This window comes from Pleurodeles waltl, chromosome 3_1 (assembly GCF_031143425.1).
Source record: "Pleurodeles waltl isolate 20211129_DDA chromosome 3_1, aPleWal1.hap1.20221129, whole genome shotgun sequence".
Classification (NCBI taxonomy): Eukaryota; Metazoa; Chordata; class Amphibia; order Caudata; family Salamandridae; genus Pleurodeles; species Pleurodeles waltl.
The window spans coordinates 1,943,504,437-1,943,521,361 of record NC_090440.1 but is presented as its reverse complement, the minus strand read 5'-3'; the positions used below and the strand labels follow the sequence as shown (position 1 = coordinate 1,943,521,361).

Here is a 16,925-nt window from a genome sequence, read left to right as displayed (position 1 = left end):
GAAATATTGTAAACGTTTTCTTCTCGTTTAACTTAAATACACGTCATTTGCAGCTCACTCAGAGCTCTGGAGGCTCCTTCACAAAGTTGACCCTTATTTTATGGTCTGCTGCCACTTTTACCCCGGGGTTTAGGTCCTGGTGGACTCGGGCTGGCCCCGAAGAGTGACGGAGCCTCCTTACCACCCCCTCGAAGTTCCTGGCGTGGAATGTCCCCGGATCGGTTCCTGCTCTGCCGAGTCTCGTGAGCCTCGAAGCCCTCCGCCCACCCGCGCGCGCCGCGCCGCTCTCGCGATAATTGGACCGGATGGAGCGTTACTTCATAAGAACCAAAGTCCGCAGCCCGTTAACGCTTCGTTATGATAGATTTATTTCAAAGCATCATGAAATAAACCGCATAATAGAAAATCCATACACTGCCCATGTACCTTGCAAAGGGCAATCTGATTCCTTTTAAGGCTGGCGTGACAGGGTTGCTTGGGACAGACAGTTGAAATCGAGCCCTCGTAGAAGCTGGCGCCGTAGGCTCCACAGGTTTGTGTCTTTCACGAGCCCCTGCAGAGCATTCCATGTATACACTGAAGGAGCTGCAACTGCTCAACAGGTACAGTGGCCTGGGAAGCCTGTGGATGACAGAATGCGCCACACGGCATCAAGCACGTTGTTCTCCAGTTCCCACCCCCTCCTCACCCTCGGGGTGTGATGCTGGACTAAGTACAGAGGTATAGAGCCTTTTAAAGTTTTGAGTGTTCAGTATTTGTGCTGCAGCCCTCTTGGCCCTTCCACCCCACACCGCTAGTGCTGGTGAAGGACAAAGGGAAAGGCATGAAGGCGCCCCGGATATAAGAACCTTGAATACTAGGGTGTCCAGCAGAGCAGGGGCAGTAAGTGGGGCTGGAATATCTAGGTGTCAGATGTAGGTGGGTTGTTGCCATTTCCACGGCACACCCTGCGGATTTCCCCTCGCTCGCACACCTCCTGCTCAGACTGCATTCCAGAAAGTGGATGGTTCAAGAAGGACAAACTCAAAAGGACTAAAGGACAAAAGTCATAATTAGCAATGGAAGAAAACAGTAGATATAAACACTAACTTAACCATTATTCATTAATAAAAGAAATGTAGCGCTTCTCAGAAAGGGCCTGAGGCAGCCTCGGACCCTGAGATGGAAACTACTTGTATGTATATTCCACCGCCTCCTGACGTCACTAGCACCCTCCAGGCATGTACCAAGCAAACCCTTCAGCTGATTCCAGACAAGGCACCGTCAGTCCCGTGCCTGGCTGTGGCACAGAGCAGGGTGCACGAGGGCTCTGGTCTGCCTCAGGTAACGTGCTGTGCCATGTGCATGCTGGGATGAGAACACTTTTCGCGTGTAGGTGCCCTTTTCCTACTAGTATATCTAACGTTCCTCTTAAAGGGGCCTTAGCACCGGATATGCCTTGCTTAGTTATGAAGAAAGAAAAGATCCTCTGAATCTGGAAAGCAAAAGCTATCTCATTTGTATTACTGTGCTCTAGAACATGTAGGGAACCAACAATGTTCCGAAGTCCCATTTAACCTCAAGATTAAAATTGATTTTCCTGCGATTGGACAGTGTGTCAGTAAGCAACAGACACAAGGGCTCTCTACATGGTGTATCGAGTATGCCATCGCTTTGCCCTAAAGTAGAGGAGCCTCTGAAGTGAAGTCACTTGTTGGACTTGTGTCCTTCCCATTCATATTACCCTGTTTAACCACCCCCCTCTCTGACTCCTTCGCAGGCCAAGACGGAGGAGCACATTGCACAGGAGCAGGCGTGGTACGAGACGGAAAAGGTGTGGCTGATCCACAAAGATGGCTTCTCTCTGGGTAAGCACTGACTTTATCTCGCCCTTGTTGGAATAATTTCTGTTATTGTTATCCTGTTTCATCTATTCTTGTCAAAAGGCAGAGCATAGGGGGACCCTTCATGGCAGCACATATCACAACGGCAACCACAGAATAAGATGCCAGACACAACCAGGGCCGGACTGGCCATAGCGGGCATCGGGCATTTTCCCAGGAGGGTGGCAGGTTGGGGGCTGATTTTGCAGCAGTGGTGGCCGCTTTTGTTACTGGGGGGTGTGGTTTTCAAAAAGAGGTGGTGCAATATCCGCCTCCAGTAAGAAAAGCAACAGTGCTTCACACTTGCATAGCCCCCCTCACGGGGTGTGGGGTGGGGGTGGGAGGAGAAGATGGTCAGACAAAATTACCAGGGCAGCTTTGGGATCCCATTCCGGCCGTGGACACAATAGTTGTAGGGACTGAAACGTTGCTCTGAGGAATTGCCTCCTACATGGAAAGCGGAGGTCACTTTAGCCAGGCCAGAGGCTTACGTTGCAGACACCTACTGCTGTTACCTGCTTGCATTCAGAATTCAGTGGAAGTGTGGAGTAGGGACAGGAAGCAGATACATGTGTACCCGTGACTGGGTGTTACATTATAAGATGGGTGCTTATAGACTTATTCCGACCCTCAATATACTCCTGTGACTCAAGTCCATAAAAGCAGATGGTCAATTAATAATTCTTAACACCCTCAGTGGAGGGGAGTACAATTGTATTCATATTGTGAATGCACAACACTGTAACTTTTTGCCTGACAAATATTTTTACTTTCTGTTATAGCTTGAAAGAAAGAAGCTATAACAAAGCCAGTAGGTCTGGCTTATCTGCAAGTGAAGAATGAATGTCTTTTATTTCATGGGTGCATGAATAGTATTTGAGCTAAGCAATACAGAGAGAAAGGAATGAAATGTATTTTATGATATTTTCCATCTGTTGGCTCTTGCCACAATGCAGGGAAGCATGGCAGATGTAATACGGTCTTCTAATTTAGTATAATATGAATTATTCTTGTGGTAGCTGTTTGCCTTAAATCCTTTTGGTGCTTTTTTTCTTATGGTATCTGGATCCTCTATTAAATGCAGAGCCCTACGACAAAGAGCTTGACTCAAATGTGTTCGCAGGAAGTAGATGTGCTCATTCATTGCGAAACTGTCACTCAGCTTCGTAGATATCCAAATGCCAACACATGAGACATCTTGGAGTAGGTGTGGAAATATTATTAATCCGACTGGGACAAAACCTTCACATTTTTAATATTGTTCCCCATTATGTTGGCATTTTCTAAAGGCAAGAGCCACAGAATGCCCCCCTTCACGGTTTAATTCCACATCCCTGGCTACTGTTCACCTTCATTGAGGTGCTGTGTAGAAAAGGGACAGACTTACAAAAGACCACGAGGTAGAAACAAAAATGTAGCAAAGCAAAAGCTGTGTAGCACAGTGCAGGGCCCGTTTGTGGTTACAAGTTCTTTATCTGCCCCAGATTGTTTTATTTTCAACTCTGCGGATATGAGGCAATTTTTTAAAGGTTGTTTTTTTTAGATTTATTCATTACTTCTTGATTATCTGATATGGGCATTACGTCCACTGCAGTTATCCCTGCTGTGTATTTCTCTGTGTGTCTAAGATTTAGTTCACTGTGGCCGGCTGGTGGGTTAGTGTTCCTTAGATACAGTGCAGTAGAATGGATTAATGTCTCTAGGGAGCAATGCAATGTGATGCCTTAGTGGCCTTATGATTCAAAGCAACACATTCCCCACAGTGAAGTGAAGTGAGAAAATATCCCTAGGATGCGGTGTGATGCTTTAGTAATCCTGATGTGCTGTTTTAGGGGAGGAGTCCTTAAGAAGTGTTAAAGTGTAGTGGGTCAGTGTCCTTAGAGTTTAGTGCTGTGTGGTAAATGACTGTTTCTAGGATGCATTACACTGTGGTGTGTTAGTGTACATATAATGTGGTGGGCTGCTATCCTTAGGATGCACTGCAATGTGGTGGGATAGTGCTCTTTGGAGGTAGTGCAGTGTGGTTGAGAGGGCCCCAAGGATACAATGTTCAGTAATGCATTTATACCTTTATGATGCTGTGGTGTAGGTTTGTTAGTGCGACTAACGTGTAGTGCAGAGTGGTAAAGTAGTGCTTCTTTGGTGCATTGTTGTTAGATTGGCAGTAGCCTCAGGGTGCAATGTATCTTGGAGGGATGGTATTTCCAAGGTGAAGTGTGGTGGGCTGATGTGCTTAGAATGAAACATGGCGTTATAACTTCCATTTTGTGCAGTGCTCTGGGCTGATCCCCTAACATACAATACATTGTGGTAGGTCAGTGTCCCTAGAGTGCAATGCAGTGTGGTCAGTTAGTTTCCCTAGGAAGCACATCAGTGTGGCAGCTTGGTAATCTTAGACTGTTATGTGGTAGGCTGGTGTCCCTACCATATAGTATGCTGTAATGGGTTAGTTTTCTTACAATGCAGTGCAGGTTGGTGAGAAAGTGTCACTCAGATGTAGTATGGTATGGTAGGATGGTGTCCATAAGATGCAGTGCATTATGATGGTTTGATGCCAATAGGGTTCAATGTGGTAGGATTAGTTCCTAGGATGCAGTTCACTGTGGCTGGTGAAAGTCCCTACAATGTTTTGCAGTGAGATAGATTAATGTCTGTTGGATGTAGAGGTGTGTGGCATTTTAGTTTCCTTAGGGGCAGTGCAGTGTGCAGGGTTGGTGGTCCAACGATGCCGTGCAGTATAGCATGACTGCACCCCTGGGGTGAAGTGTGGTGGCTGGTATCTCTATGATTCAGTGAAGTATGGTACATTTTCATCATTTGGGTGTTATGTAAGATGTTTCGATGGGTTAGTATAATTGGGATGCGGTGGAGTGATTATCTCATGGAGACTTCTAGTTGCAGATTCCTTACCTTAGAATTTCCCCAGGCGTCAGACTGGATCCAGAGATTTTTCATTCAGCAGTACCCTTGCGCGCCATCAGATGGCGTTGCTTGACTTCGCATATGTCGTTGGCGTCGTGGTCACCCTGATGGCATCGGGGTCGTATATAGGTGCCACCTCGGCGTAGGAACGTTAGTTATTTTCTTTCTGTGCCACATGCTGATCCGGAGAAGAACTACCCTGGTAATTTTTTGACCGAATTTGACCCTTTTGTCGAGTTTTTGTGGTGACCCTTGATGCATGTAGGATGTCCCCAAAGACTGGGTTCAAGCCTTGAGAGGCCTGTTTCCGTATGATGTTGGTGACAGATCCGCATCGGGTCTCTTTGTGGTGTCTGGAGCACAACCACTACCCGAAGTCGTGCTCTGAGTGCCGGGCCATGCACTGGAAAGCTTTGAGGGAGCAGTTCCTAAAGCTCATGACGGTCCGGCTCTCAACTCCGCATTGTTCATAGTCTCGCTCGAGAGGAAGGTCTTGAGACCATTCGCGGAGTCACCACCACTCGTCATCATCAAATTCTTTAGGTCATTTGGGTAAGAAAAAGAAGAAGTCGAAGAAGGCCAGGCATTCTTTGACTTCACTGCATCGCTCGGCCGATGCAATGCAGGAGGAGCATCAATGCCCCTAAAATGTAGTGTATTATGGTAGGATGGTGTCTGTAGTGGTCAGTCTGTTGTGTTAGTGTCTTAATATGCAATGCAACAGTGAGTTAGGATCGCAAGGGGTACAGTGTTGCATGGTTGGGGGTGTCATTAGAATGCAGGACAGTGTTGACTGGTCAGTATTCCTAGAATGCAGTACTGTAATGTGGGTTAGTGTGCCTTGGAAGGTAACAGTGCAGTGTGATGGGCTTCTGCCCCTGTAGTGTATTGTAATGTTAGGTTAATGCTCCTAAACTTTAGTGTTGTGGGTTAGTGTCATTTGGATTCAGTGTGATCTGTTCGTGCCCCTTATATGCAAGGCAAACTGGTGAATTAGTATCCACAGGATGTAGTCCAGTGTGCTGGATTGGTGGACACTGTGCACTGTTACTGGTTAGTGTTCCTAGATTGTAGTAGTGTGTGTGGCAGCTTACGGTCCCTAGAGTGCATTGCACTTATTACGTAGTGCTCCTGCGAGATAGTATTGTTGGTTACTGTCCTTAGAAGGGAGTGGGGCTCAGTGTTTGGGGGGGGGGGGTGGAGGGTGTCTCTTCGATGCAACTTAGTGAGTCCCTAGGATGTGGTGCTACTGTGCCTATGGTGCATGTTGTACATCGTTGTCTGACAATGAAAGTGACAACTCTCTTCAGGCTAACACCCAATTTAAGCTCCACAACAGCTACCTGGCAGGCACCTGTATATATTTGCATACAGCCCGTTTTATTCAACATGCATCATGCTAACCCAGAACATAAGTTTGCTTTAGTCAGGCCTAAAAAACATCCATCTTGGAGAGTGGAAGCACTACAGAGAAAAGTCGTGTAAAAGACCAGCTCGGTTTTTGTGAAAATGGTTACTTAGCTGACCTACATGAGAGGACCAACCCGAGCTTTCAACCACTTGAGACCGATTGAACATGTCTTGGTGTTGAGACCTGATACTACAAATGAGATTTTGAGGAGAAATTGTAGTGGGGTCTTGTAATGTTGGGTATCACTTGAGCATAAGTCAGTGCTCCAGGTCTACAGGCTGTAAACTACAGAGCTGACTTTACGATTGATATGTTATTTCCAATTATGGGGCCAGAGGATTTTATTATAGGTGTAAGCTGTCTTCGAAATGGCTGGTTAAACTGGTAATTAAACATGGAACTCTTCTATTGCACACATTAAAATACTGCCCTCAGTTCTAAATTTAAAGTTATATACATGTTTGCTCTTGTGGAGAAAACTACTTTTTCAACATTTTTTAAGTTTGTTTTTACAAGAAAATTTGTTGCTTTTTCATTCGTTTTTGTGAAAAAGTTGCAAACGTATTGAACATTTAACAAGCAAGTATTGTATTACCAATCAATTCCTGACAGAACATTCTGATCATATTTTAGCAGAGATAATACACAGAAATTTTGTTGACACGTGTTCTGAATTATTTTTTGAAAGCATGCATAAATCTATTGAAAATGAACAGAATTATTTAAAAATTACACTGTTTTTAAAAACACATAAAAAAACACGAGTCTCTAAAGAGTTGCTATTTGCTATTCTTTGGATTGGCCTACTCTGGTTCAGCTGGATGAATGATGAACGAAGACACTTGTATAGCATTGCTCCTTGAAATTAACCATTTGAAGGTGCTAAATATAAGCTACTGGGACCAGTCAAAGCCAGGCTGCTTCCCATTTCTAAGCTGCCTTGACAAGAGAAAACTGTTAAAAAGAACCCAGTCGGCAGCCTGCTGTGACCTAGACACAGTAGTTTGCCTTTCTGTTGATTCATATGTATTGTTTTTTCTACACCGTGGCCCTGAAGAAACCATGGTACCAGAAGTATCTAGATTGGTTCTTTCAGCAGGCCAGTTTCTCTGAGGGTAGTAAGTACCAACAATCCATTTCTGTCACTGACACATAATGTTATTGAGGACTGGGAGCCACGGATGGAACGCCTGAATACGAGTACACTTTAATAGGTCATTACAGCATTTCTGGGTAAATTGTCGTGGGTATTTCATCCCTCTTAGATGATAACTTCCCATACTACTAAATTTAAATGTGCCCACTGGCTAAAGTTGTAGCAGTTTTCAAAAGCAGGTTATTTGTTTTATATGTGTATTACATTAGAAAAATCCAGTATTATAGGTTCTCATTGCTGTCGGCAAAACCACGAAAAATATCTTGTATTTTATTGCTGTTCTGGAAATAAAAATCGAATGCGCATTAAATGGAGGAAGTTGTGATGATGAAGTGACACACTCCAAAAGTGAAACACGGAGGAGTCTCACAGGATTTTAGTGAATTCCATAGGAGCTTGGACGCTGGGGTCACACTTTGTGACAATGGACCGGACTGGAGAGCTTTAATATCTGAGGTTGAGAAAAATGACAAGGAGCGCCTCCAGTGTGCTTTCATGATTGTCAGTTAACTGGAGTCAAACACGGGGATGTCCAGAAAAACGCACATGGATAGGGCAGCAGCACATCTTCCCACTTAAAGCCGTGAAGCAGGGCCTGACTCAGCAAGGGAGCCAGACCATGCTGGATGCTCCAAGGAGATTTGTCCTTCTTTCTGAACGAGTCCTGGTTTTCTACGTGCAGTTAGGGCAGAACACCAGCAGATGGCACTATAGGTCCAGGGTTCATGTACTCATGGCCGGTGTTGAAACCCTAGCTAAACTGCTATTTTGCAAAATTAATAATACCGCCACAAGAAATTTATGAAAGGAATTTGGTAATCTGCCTGCACTGATAAATTTCAGTAGATACGAACAAAACGTTACATTTTTTAAAATTGTTTTTAAAACCACTCGGAAGATCTGGGAGGGGGTACAGTTTGGGCGACTCCTGAAATCTTATTTGGACAACAAAAATAACAAAAAAATAACATGGAAGGCTTCAAGTGCTCACGTGTAATTGTTATCTTACTGGAGTCAAAACACAGCATGGGCAGGGCACCACAGCTTTCCAAAGCCATGCAGTGGACTTTCATCTCTTATCAGTTCATCCATCGAAAGGATACTCCCAGTGCTACTGTGGTCGGGTACATCGCCCGCATGCACATTCTCTTCTTAACAGGTCTCAAGAAGTGAGGCTGTTGACCCACTTTTGGTCTTAGATCGCTATAGTTAGCTCTATTGTTCAGTTTCTCAGTTTTAATCTCAATGACTAAATATATTATTCTTTGTTTTAATGGGAAGCAAGATTATATTCATTCATAGTATTACAGCGTCATGAAAATCCTGCTATAATTTTATGATATCAGGGATTTGCGAAATGCCTAATCGCCAGAGCCTTTCCTGTTGGTGGCAGCCTGTAGCTTTGGCATCTCACAACTGCTGTCTGCTTTGAGGGCAACATATCGGAGTTCAGAATTTGTGCTGAGCTGCAAAGAAAGAAGATCATTCAACAGTTTAGGCCAGATAAGGAAATGATATGCCACCAACACATATTTTCTCATCTTGGAGGATCGTGAGCAGATACTCATGAGATGACTGATCCAGTTCCTTTTGAAAGAATAGTGGAACTTCCCCCATGAATAGGCATTACACTGGGGATCTGAGGTTATCTCCTCTGATGTGCAGTCAGCCAACAAAGGATGCTCAGAGGTAAAGGTACATAGTCCACATAATTCGAACCCTTTATTAGTTGAGTTCTGCACTCATGCTGAATATTCTGTTGAGGTAGTCGCTGGTATACCGTTTACACCAGGAATGATCAGCAGTCAAAGATGGGAGATTCCTTATTTAGATGTAGTGAACGTAACTGGTAACAAATGGCCAGTAAAGGGATCGAAGTCCATTAAAATAGTATGGGAACTATGATGCTGCATGCAGTGTGGGGGCGAGGTCAAAGGCGTGGCTAGAAAAAAAAATATTCTGTAAGTTTTTTTTGTCTTTCACCGCCAGGGAGCTACATATAAAATAAAATGCAGCTTAAATGTAAAAATAAATTTACAAAAGTTGTTACTCAGAAGGTAATTCACTTATAGTACATTATGAAACCTCTGTTAGTTAATGCACTGCAGAGGTCTGTGTTTAACCAGAGAGCCACGTAACTAAATCTTGGTTGATGCAGTGAAGAATAGTGATTTGGGTATTTTTAGTGGTACGAGGTCACAGCCTATGACAGAAAGCACTGTGAATATGTAAGTCATTCTGTGAAACTTGCATTACACACAGTATAAGATAGACTGCTACAAAATGCATAAAACGGTTTAAGATAAAATATAGATTTTAGTTATACCCAGACTATACATAATGCAATTTTTGTACATTACTGTCCCTTCAACACCGCCAGGGGTAGTAAGCGCTACACAAATACAATTACAAAAGCAAAAGCACTAACTTCACAGCTCATTTGTGAACTCTTTGCACTACCCAGTGGCCTAGCTTCGTCAGTAAGACTGGGGGGAGGGGTGAGCTTCCGACTTTCCATCAATCACACTGGTATATTATGATCAAATATATTATACAACAAGCATGGCGCATGAGAGGCGCTTCAACGACAGTGGAATGTGAGAGGAGTGTGAATTGTTAGGGGTACTAAGTTGGAAATAATCTTTTGTAAAATCACCAACATTTTTGAAAGCCATCAAAACAGAGGGAAAGATAAAAAAAAAAAAGAGAGAGAGATCGAGTGTGTGTGTGTGTGTGTAAAATCTCTGTGATATCCAACAGAAACCTTAGCATACCCCACTGCAAGCACATAAACCCAACAACTTATTAAAGTAAACATTTATTAGGGGGCTGTGACACCCCAAACTCCCCATAAAGCTATGCAGCTGGCACTGCCACTCAAAAAGAATACATCTTTGTGATCACAAAGCTTCAAGTGATTTTATAAATTAAAGCCACTACGGGCTCTCAAGCATTTTTTACTTTGCAGGTTACCCTTTTCATTTGCAACTTAAATCGGAGGGCACATTTGCATTTCAGGCAAGGAGGCACCATGAACCTCAATTAAGGGTTAACAGGGGTCGCTGCAGAGACAGAGTTTGTGGGTCCCCCTGGAGGAGACCAAGAAATAATCCAAAATACAGCTCAAATATTTTTTTTTCTTCAGGAAAATGGGGGAAAAAAGGCTGCAGATAAAAGCATCAGATTTTTTTGCCTGAATATGGCATCAACAAAGGGTTTGCAGTGCTAAACTCACCATCTTCCCAGGAACAGGCTGACTTGAATCAATCTTGGCATTTTACTGGACATACCACATTTTTACTATTTTTTGTGCTTTCAGCCTCCTTCCAGTTAGTGACCGAAATGGGTGTGAAACCAATGCTGGATCCCAGACAGCTAAACATTTCTTAAAAGTAGACAAAATTCTGAATGCAGCAAGGGGTCATTTGTGTAGATCCTTCAAGGTTTTCCTACAGAAAGTAACAGCTAAAAGAAAAAAAATATTTAAATTGAGGTGAAAAAAAGAGCTATTTCTGTCCACATTTTCTTCTATAACTTTTTGCAGCTATGGCAAATTTTTGACAGCAACATACCGTTACGTCTGCTGGACTTTTCTAGTTGCGGGGACATATAAGACCGATAGGTTCATCAAGAACCCTAGTGTCCCAGTGCCAATAAATGAGCTGCACCTTGCAATGGGTTTTCATTGTATACTGCTGTATACAGCAATTCATTTGGTGAAATACGAAGAGTGAATAATAGGTATGAAGGAAACCTTTGTTTTTCCAAAATGGGCAGTAGATAAGGTGTTGAGAAGCAGTGGTTATTTGCACATCTCTGAATTCTGGGGTGCCCATACTAGCATTTAAATTACAGGGCACTTCTCAAATAGACTTCTTTTTTACACACTGTCTTACATTTGGAAGGACAAAAAGTAGCGAAAGACAAGGGGCAATAACACCTGTTCTTCTATTCTGTGTTCCCCCAAGTCTCTAGATAAAAATGGTACCTCACTTGCGTGGGTAGGCCTAATGCCCGCGACAGGAAACGCAACATGGACACATCACATTTTTACATTGAAATCTGACGTGTTTTTTGGAAAGTGCCTAGCTGTGGATTTTGGCCTCTGGCTCAGCTGACACCCAGAGAACCTACCAAACCTGAAAAGTTTTCAAAACTAGACACCTAGGGCAATCCAGGGTGGGGTTACTTGTGGGGCTCTCACCAGGTTCTGTTACCCAGAATCATTTGCAAACCTCAAAATGTGTAAAAAAAAAAAAAAAAAAAAGAAAACACTTTCCCCTCAGATTTTGGTGCTGCAAAGTTCTGGAATCTGAGAAGAGCCAAACTTCCGTCCACCCAGCATTCCCCCAAGTCTCCCGATACAAGTGGTACCTCAATTGTGGGGGTAGGCCTGGTGTCCAGGACAGGAAATGCCCCAAAACACAACGTGGACACATCACATTTTCCCAAAGAAAACGGACCTGTTTTTTGCAAGGTGCCTAGCTGTGGATTTTGGCCTCGGGCTCAGCCAGCACCGTAGGAAACCTAGCAAACCTATATATTTTTGGAAACTAGAGACCTTGGGAATTCAGAATGGGGTAACGTGTGGGGCTCGCACCAGGTTCTGTTACCCAGAATCCTTTGCAAACCTCAAAATTTGTAAAAAAATAAAATAAAAAACACTTTCCCCTCAGATTTCAGTGCTGCAAAGTTCTGGAATCTGAGAGGAGCCACACATTTCCTTCGACCCAACATTCCCCCAAGTTTCCTGATAAAAATGGTACCTCACTTGTGTTGGTAGGCCTAGTGCCAGTGACAGGAAACACCACAAAACGCAACATGGACACATCAGATTTTTACATTGACAACTGACGTGTTTTTTGGAAAGTGCCTATCTGTGGATTTTGGTCTCTAGCTCAGCGGGCACCTAGGAAAACCTACCAAACCTGTGCATTTTTTAAAACTAGACACCTAGGGGAACCCTGGATGGGGTAACTTGTGGCACTCTCACCAGGTTCTGCTACCCCGAAACCTTTGCAAACCTCAACATTTGTAAAAAAAAAAAAAAAAAAAACTTTTTCCTCACATTTCTGGTGGTAGAAAGCTCTGGAACCTGAGATGAGCTACAGATTTCCTTCCACCCAGCATTCCTCCAAGTCTCCCGATAAAAATGGAACCTCACTTGTGTGAGTAGGCCTTGTGTCCGTGCCAGGAATGGATCACACAATGGTCAATGTTAGTCCTTACATGAGGGCAACTGTTGACCCTGGGGTGATCCATTTCTGACTCCGGCAATAGGTACAGGCACTCAAGTGGGGTAGCGTTTTTATCAGGACAGGTGGGGATACACTGGGTGGTAGGAATTTTGTGGATTCCAGCATATTCCTGTAGTTTGTGTGACAGAAATGCATGGAAAAATTGAGTTTTTATTCAACATATAATCTTTGCAGGGTATTCTGAGTAAGAAAACTTTGGGAAATCTACATAAGTCACACCTCTGTGTCTAGTTTCCAGAAATGTATGGGTTTGGCAGGTTTCCCTATATGGCCGCCGAGCCAGGGGCCAATAATGCAAGTGCCTGCCTTACCAAACCAGGTTGTTTTGTATTAGATAATTTTTATGTCTCCTCAGTACGATTTGGGCGGTGGAGTTTGGGGCTGAACTAAAATGGGGAGCTCCCAAGAGAGCATTCTCTCTGTGCTTACCGCCACATGCACCTGCTGTCTGGATTGGGCTAACCCACTCTTGTCCCGCTGCACAGACTGTGGTTGCGAAGGGACAGCAGGACTGTCCTCATCACCTCCCTCAGAATCAGTGGTAGAGGAGTTGTCGGGAAAAATCACTCGCAGATGCTGTCTCAGTCTCTGATCTTATGTCAGAGCTGTCCTCTGTAACCTGAGTTAGGGCTTGAGCAGCAGTCATCCAACGAGACGCCATCTCTGCTACTGGCTAGACTCTCACTCTAAAACACTAGCCTATGTAGACAGTCACACAATTGCTTGTGTGTGTGTTGCGTGCAACAGTAAAGGTCAGTCACCTTACCTTCGCTTCTTCCCTCAATCAGCACGTTCTCTCAAGACACTCAAAAAAACAGAAAAGACACATTATTACTTCATCTTGCCACATACTAATTGTCACAGTCCAACATGGCCTTTGCATTTCTCTTCCGATCACGTGGGGGAGGCCGAGAGAGGCTTCAAAGGGAAGGAAATGTATTTCCTTCCCTTTGAAGTCTCTCTCTGCGTTTTGGCAGCCGGATTGAAAGCAATTCGGCTGTCAAAACGCACACTAGACACCAGGGATGTCCCAGGGGAGGCTTTTTTTTTTTTTAAGGCCTTTTCTGCCCCCCTGGGCACCAGGGATAATTTTTTTTTTTGTTTAGTTTTTTGTTTTAGGTGTGGGGAGCGACCCCTTAGGGGAGGGTGTCTCCCATAGGGGGGAAATTATATTTAGGCCATTTATTTTTATGAGGCCAATCTGCCCCCAAGGGGGGCAGAAACCACTAGGCACCAGGGATCTTTTTTTTTGCGCCGTCAGTCCAGGGTCGCGACCCCGTAAGCAAGGATCACTCCCTGGGGGGGTGTGGGTGGGCACATATATTTCAGGCCATTTCTGCCCCCCCTATTGTTATTAGGCCGATCTGCCCCCGGGGGGGCAGAAACCTATAGGCGCCAGGGCAAATTATTTTTTTGTTTTTTTGTTTTTGTAGAGATGGGGAGCGACCCCTTAGCCAAGGGTCGCTCCCCTGGAGGGGGAAATTGTATTTAGACCATTTCTGCCCCCCTTGGGGGCAAATTGGCCGATTTTAGGTGAATCTGCCCCAAAGGGGGGCAGAAACCACTAGGCACTGGGGATCTTTTTTTTTTTGCGCCGTCACGCAAGGGGAGCGACCCCGTAGGCAAGGGTCGCTCCCCGGTAGGGGGTGGGGGGACAAATTTATTTTAGGCCAAATCCAAAGGTAGGCACTTTGCAAAAATCACCTCTGTTTTCTGTGAAAAAATGAGATGTGTCCACGTTGCGTTTTGGGCCATTTCCTTTCGTGGGCGCTAGGTCCACCCACACAAGTGAGGTACCATTTTTATCGGGAAACTTGGGGGAACGCTGGGTGGAAGGACATTTGTGGCTCCTCTCAGATTCCATAACTTTCTGTCACCGAAATGAGAGGAAAAAGTGTTTTTTGGGCCACATTTTGAGGTTTGCAAAGGATTCTGGGTAACAGAACCTGGTCAGAGCTCCACAAGTCACCCCATCTTGGATTCCCCTAGGTCTCTAGTTTTCAAAAATGCACAGGTTTGGTATGTTTCCCTAGGTGCCGGCTGAGCTAGGGGCCAAAATCTACAGGTAGGCACTTTGCAAAAAACACCTCTGTTTTCTGTAAAAAAAAAAAATTTCATGTGTCCACGTTGTGTTTTTTGCCATTTCCTTTCGTGGGCGCTAGGCCTACCCACACAAGTGAGGTACCATTTTTATCGGGAGACTAGGGGGAACGCTGGGTGGAAGGAAATTTGTGGCTCCTCTCAGATTTCAGAACTTTCTGTCACCGAAACTTGAGGAAAATTTGTTTTTTTAGCCAAATTTTGAGGTTTGAAAAGGATTCTGGGTAACAGAACCTGGTCAGAGCCCCACAAGTCACCCCATCTTGGATTCCCCTAGGTTTCTAGTTTTCAAAAATGCACAGGTTTGGTAGGTTTCCCTAGGTGCCGGCTGAGCTAGAGTCCAAAATCTACAGGTAGGCACTTTGCAAAAAACACCTCTGTTTTCTGTCAAAAAATGGGATGTGTCCACGTTGTGTTTTGGGGCATTTCCTGTCGCAGGCGCTAGGCCTACCCACACAAGTGGGGTATAATTTTTATCGGGAGACTTGGGGGAACATAGAATAGCAAAACAAGTGTTATTGCCCCTTGTCTTTCTCTACATTTTTTCCTTCCAAATATAAGAGAGTGTGTAAAAAAGACGTATATTTGAGAAATGCCCTGTAATTCACATGCTAGTAGGGGCACCCCGGAATTCAGAGATGTGCAAATAACCACTGCTCCTCAACACCGTATCTTGTGCCCATTTTGGAAATACAAAGGTTTTCTTGATAGCTATTTTTTACTTTTTATATTTCAGCAAATGAATTGCTGTATACCCGGTATAGAATGAAAACCCAAGGCAGGGTGCAGGTCATTTATTGGCTCTGGGTACCTAGAGTTCTTGATGAACCTACAAGCCCTATATATCCCCGCAACCAGAAGAGTCCAGCAGACGTAACGGTATATTGCTTTAAAAAATCTGACATTGCAGGAAAAAGTTACAGAGTAAAACGTAGAGAAAAATTGCAGATTTTTTCTCCTCAATTTCAATATATTTTTGTTTTCAGTTGTTATTTTCTGTAGGAAACCCTTGTAGGATCTACACAAATGACCCCTTGCTGAATTCAGAATTTTGTCTACCTATCAGAAATGTTTCGGTTTCAGGGATCCAGCATTGGTTTCATGCCCATTTCTGTCACTGACTGGAAGGAGGCTGAAAGCACAAAAAATCGTAAAAATGGGGTATGTCCCAGTAAAATGGCAGAATTGTGTTGAAAAATTGGGTTTTCTGATTCAAGTCTGCCTGTTCCTGAAAGCTGGGAAGCTGGTGATTTTAGCACCGCAAACCCTTTGTTGATGCCATTTTCAGGGAAAAAACCACAAGCCTTCTGCAGGCCCTTTTTCCCATTTTTAAAAAAAAACGAAATGTTCACTGTATTTTGGCTAATTTCTTGTCCTCCTTCTGGGTAACCCACAAAGTCTGGGTACCTCTAGAATCCCTAGGATGTTGGAAAAAAAGGACGCAAATTTGGCATGGGTAGCTTATGTGAGCAAAAAGTTATGAGGGCCTAAGCGCGAACTGCCCCAAATAGCCAAAAAAAGGCTTGCCACCTGAGGGGGAAAAGGCCTGGTAGCGAAGGGGTTAAGCAAGGAGATTTTGCAAGATTGTTTGTCCCTTGACCATGCACTTTGTATCCCTTAGGTCAAGTCCATCAGGGCCTCCTTTCAGAAACTAGGTAGAAGTGACCTTTTGAGTTTTCTGTACGGTATCCGTAAGGCCGATTATACTTTGGTCAAAGAACATTTTTTCAGACAAAGGCTTAGGGATAGAGGTGGGTCAGCTTTTGCAAAGCCTTGTGCCCAGCAACATATTATGCTGAAGATGGTGCCAACTACAGAACTCTATCTCCTCTTTGGTAAGAATAGGCATGATCGATTCCTGTTAGCCAGGTTTCAATTGGGTTTACTGCCTTATCTGTTAGTTTATCCTCGGGTTAGAACAGGGGGTTGTGGTTGTGACAATAGGTCTCTGCAGGATGCTTTGCATTTTACTATGTTTGTAATTTTTATGTGATGCCCCGGAAGGCTTACCTTGTCCCTATTTTGAAAAGGGCAAACTTTACTCAAGTTAGGCCAGCTCTTTTGTACCAGCAGATGCTCTTGGGTGACATTATTTTTAGCATCCTTAGTTTCCTGAAAGTTGCTGTAAAGTTGAATAATAGCTGTGACTAAGGCCCTGAAGAGATCCCTGGTGTTTTTTTATACACTGTATATTTGTTTTTGCAGATTTAGATTGT

General features: G+C 44.0%; 1 protein-coding gene across 11 annotated transcripts in view; it reads left to right on the top strand.

Annotated features, from left to right (window-relative positions):
* MYO18A (myosin XVIIIA) overlaps positions 1–16,925 on the top strand; it is an 805,500-nt gene that overhangs the window by 300,702 nt on the left and 487,873 nt on the right. For all 11 annotated transcript variants that reach the window (XM_069226228.1, XM_069226223.1, XM_069226221.1 and 8 more), the window contains one exon: positions 1,760–1,847. In XM_069226228.1, the coding sequence (XP_069082329.1) occupies positions 1,760–1,847 (88 nt within the window). The remainder of the gene's footprint in view (positions 1–1,759; positions 1,848–16,925) is intronic.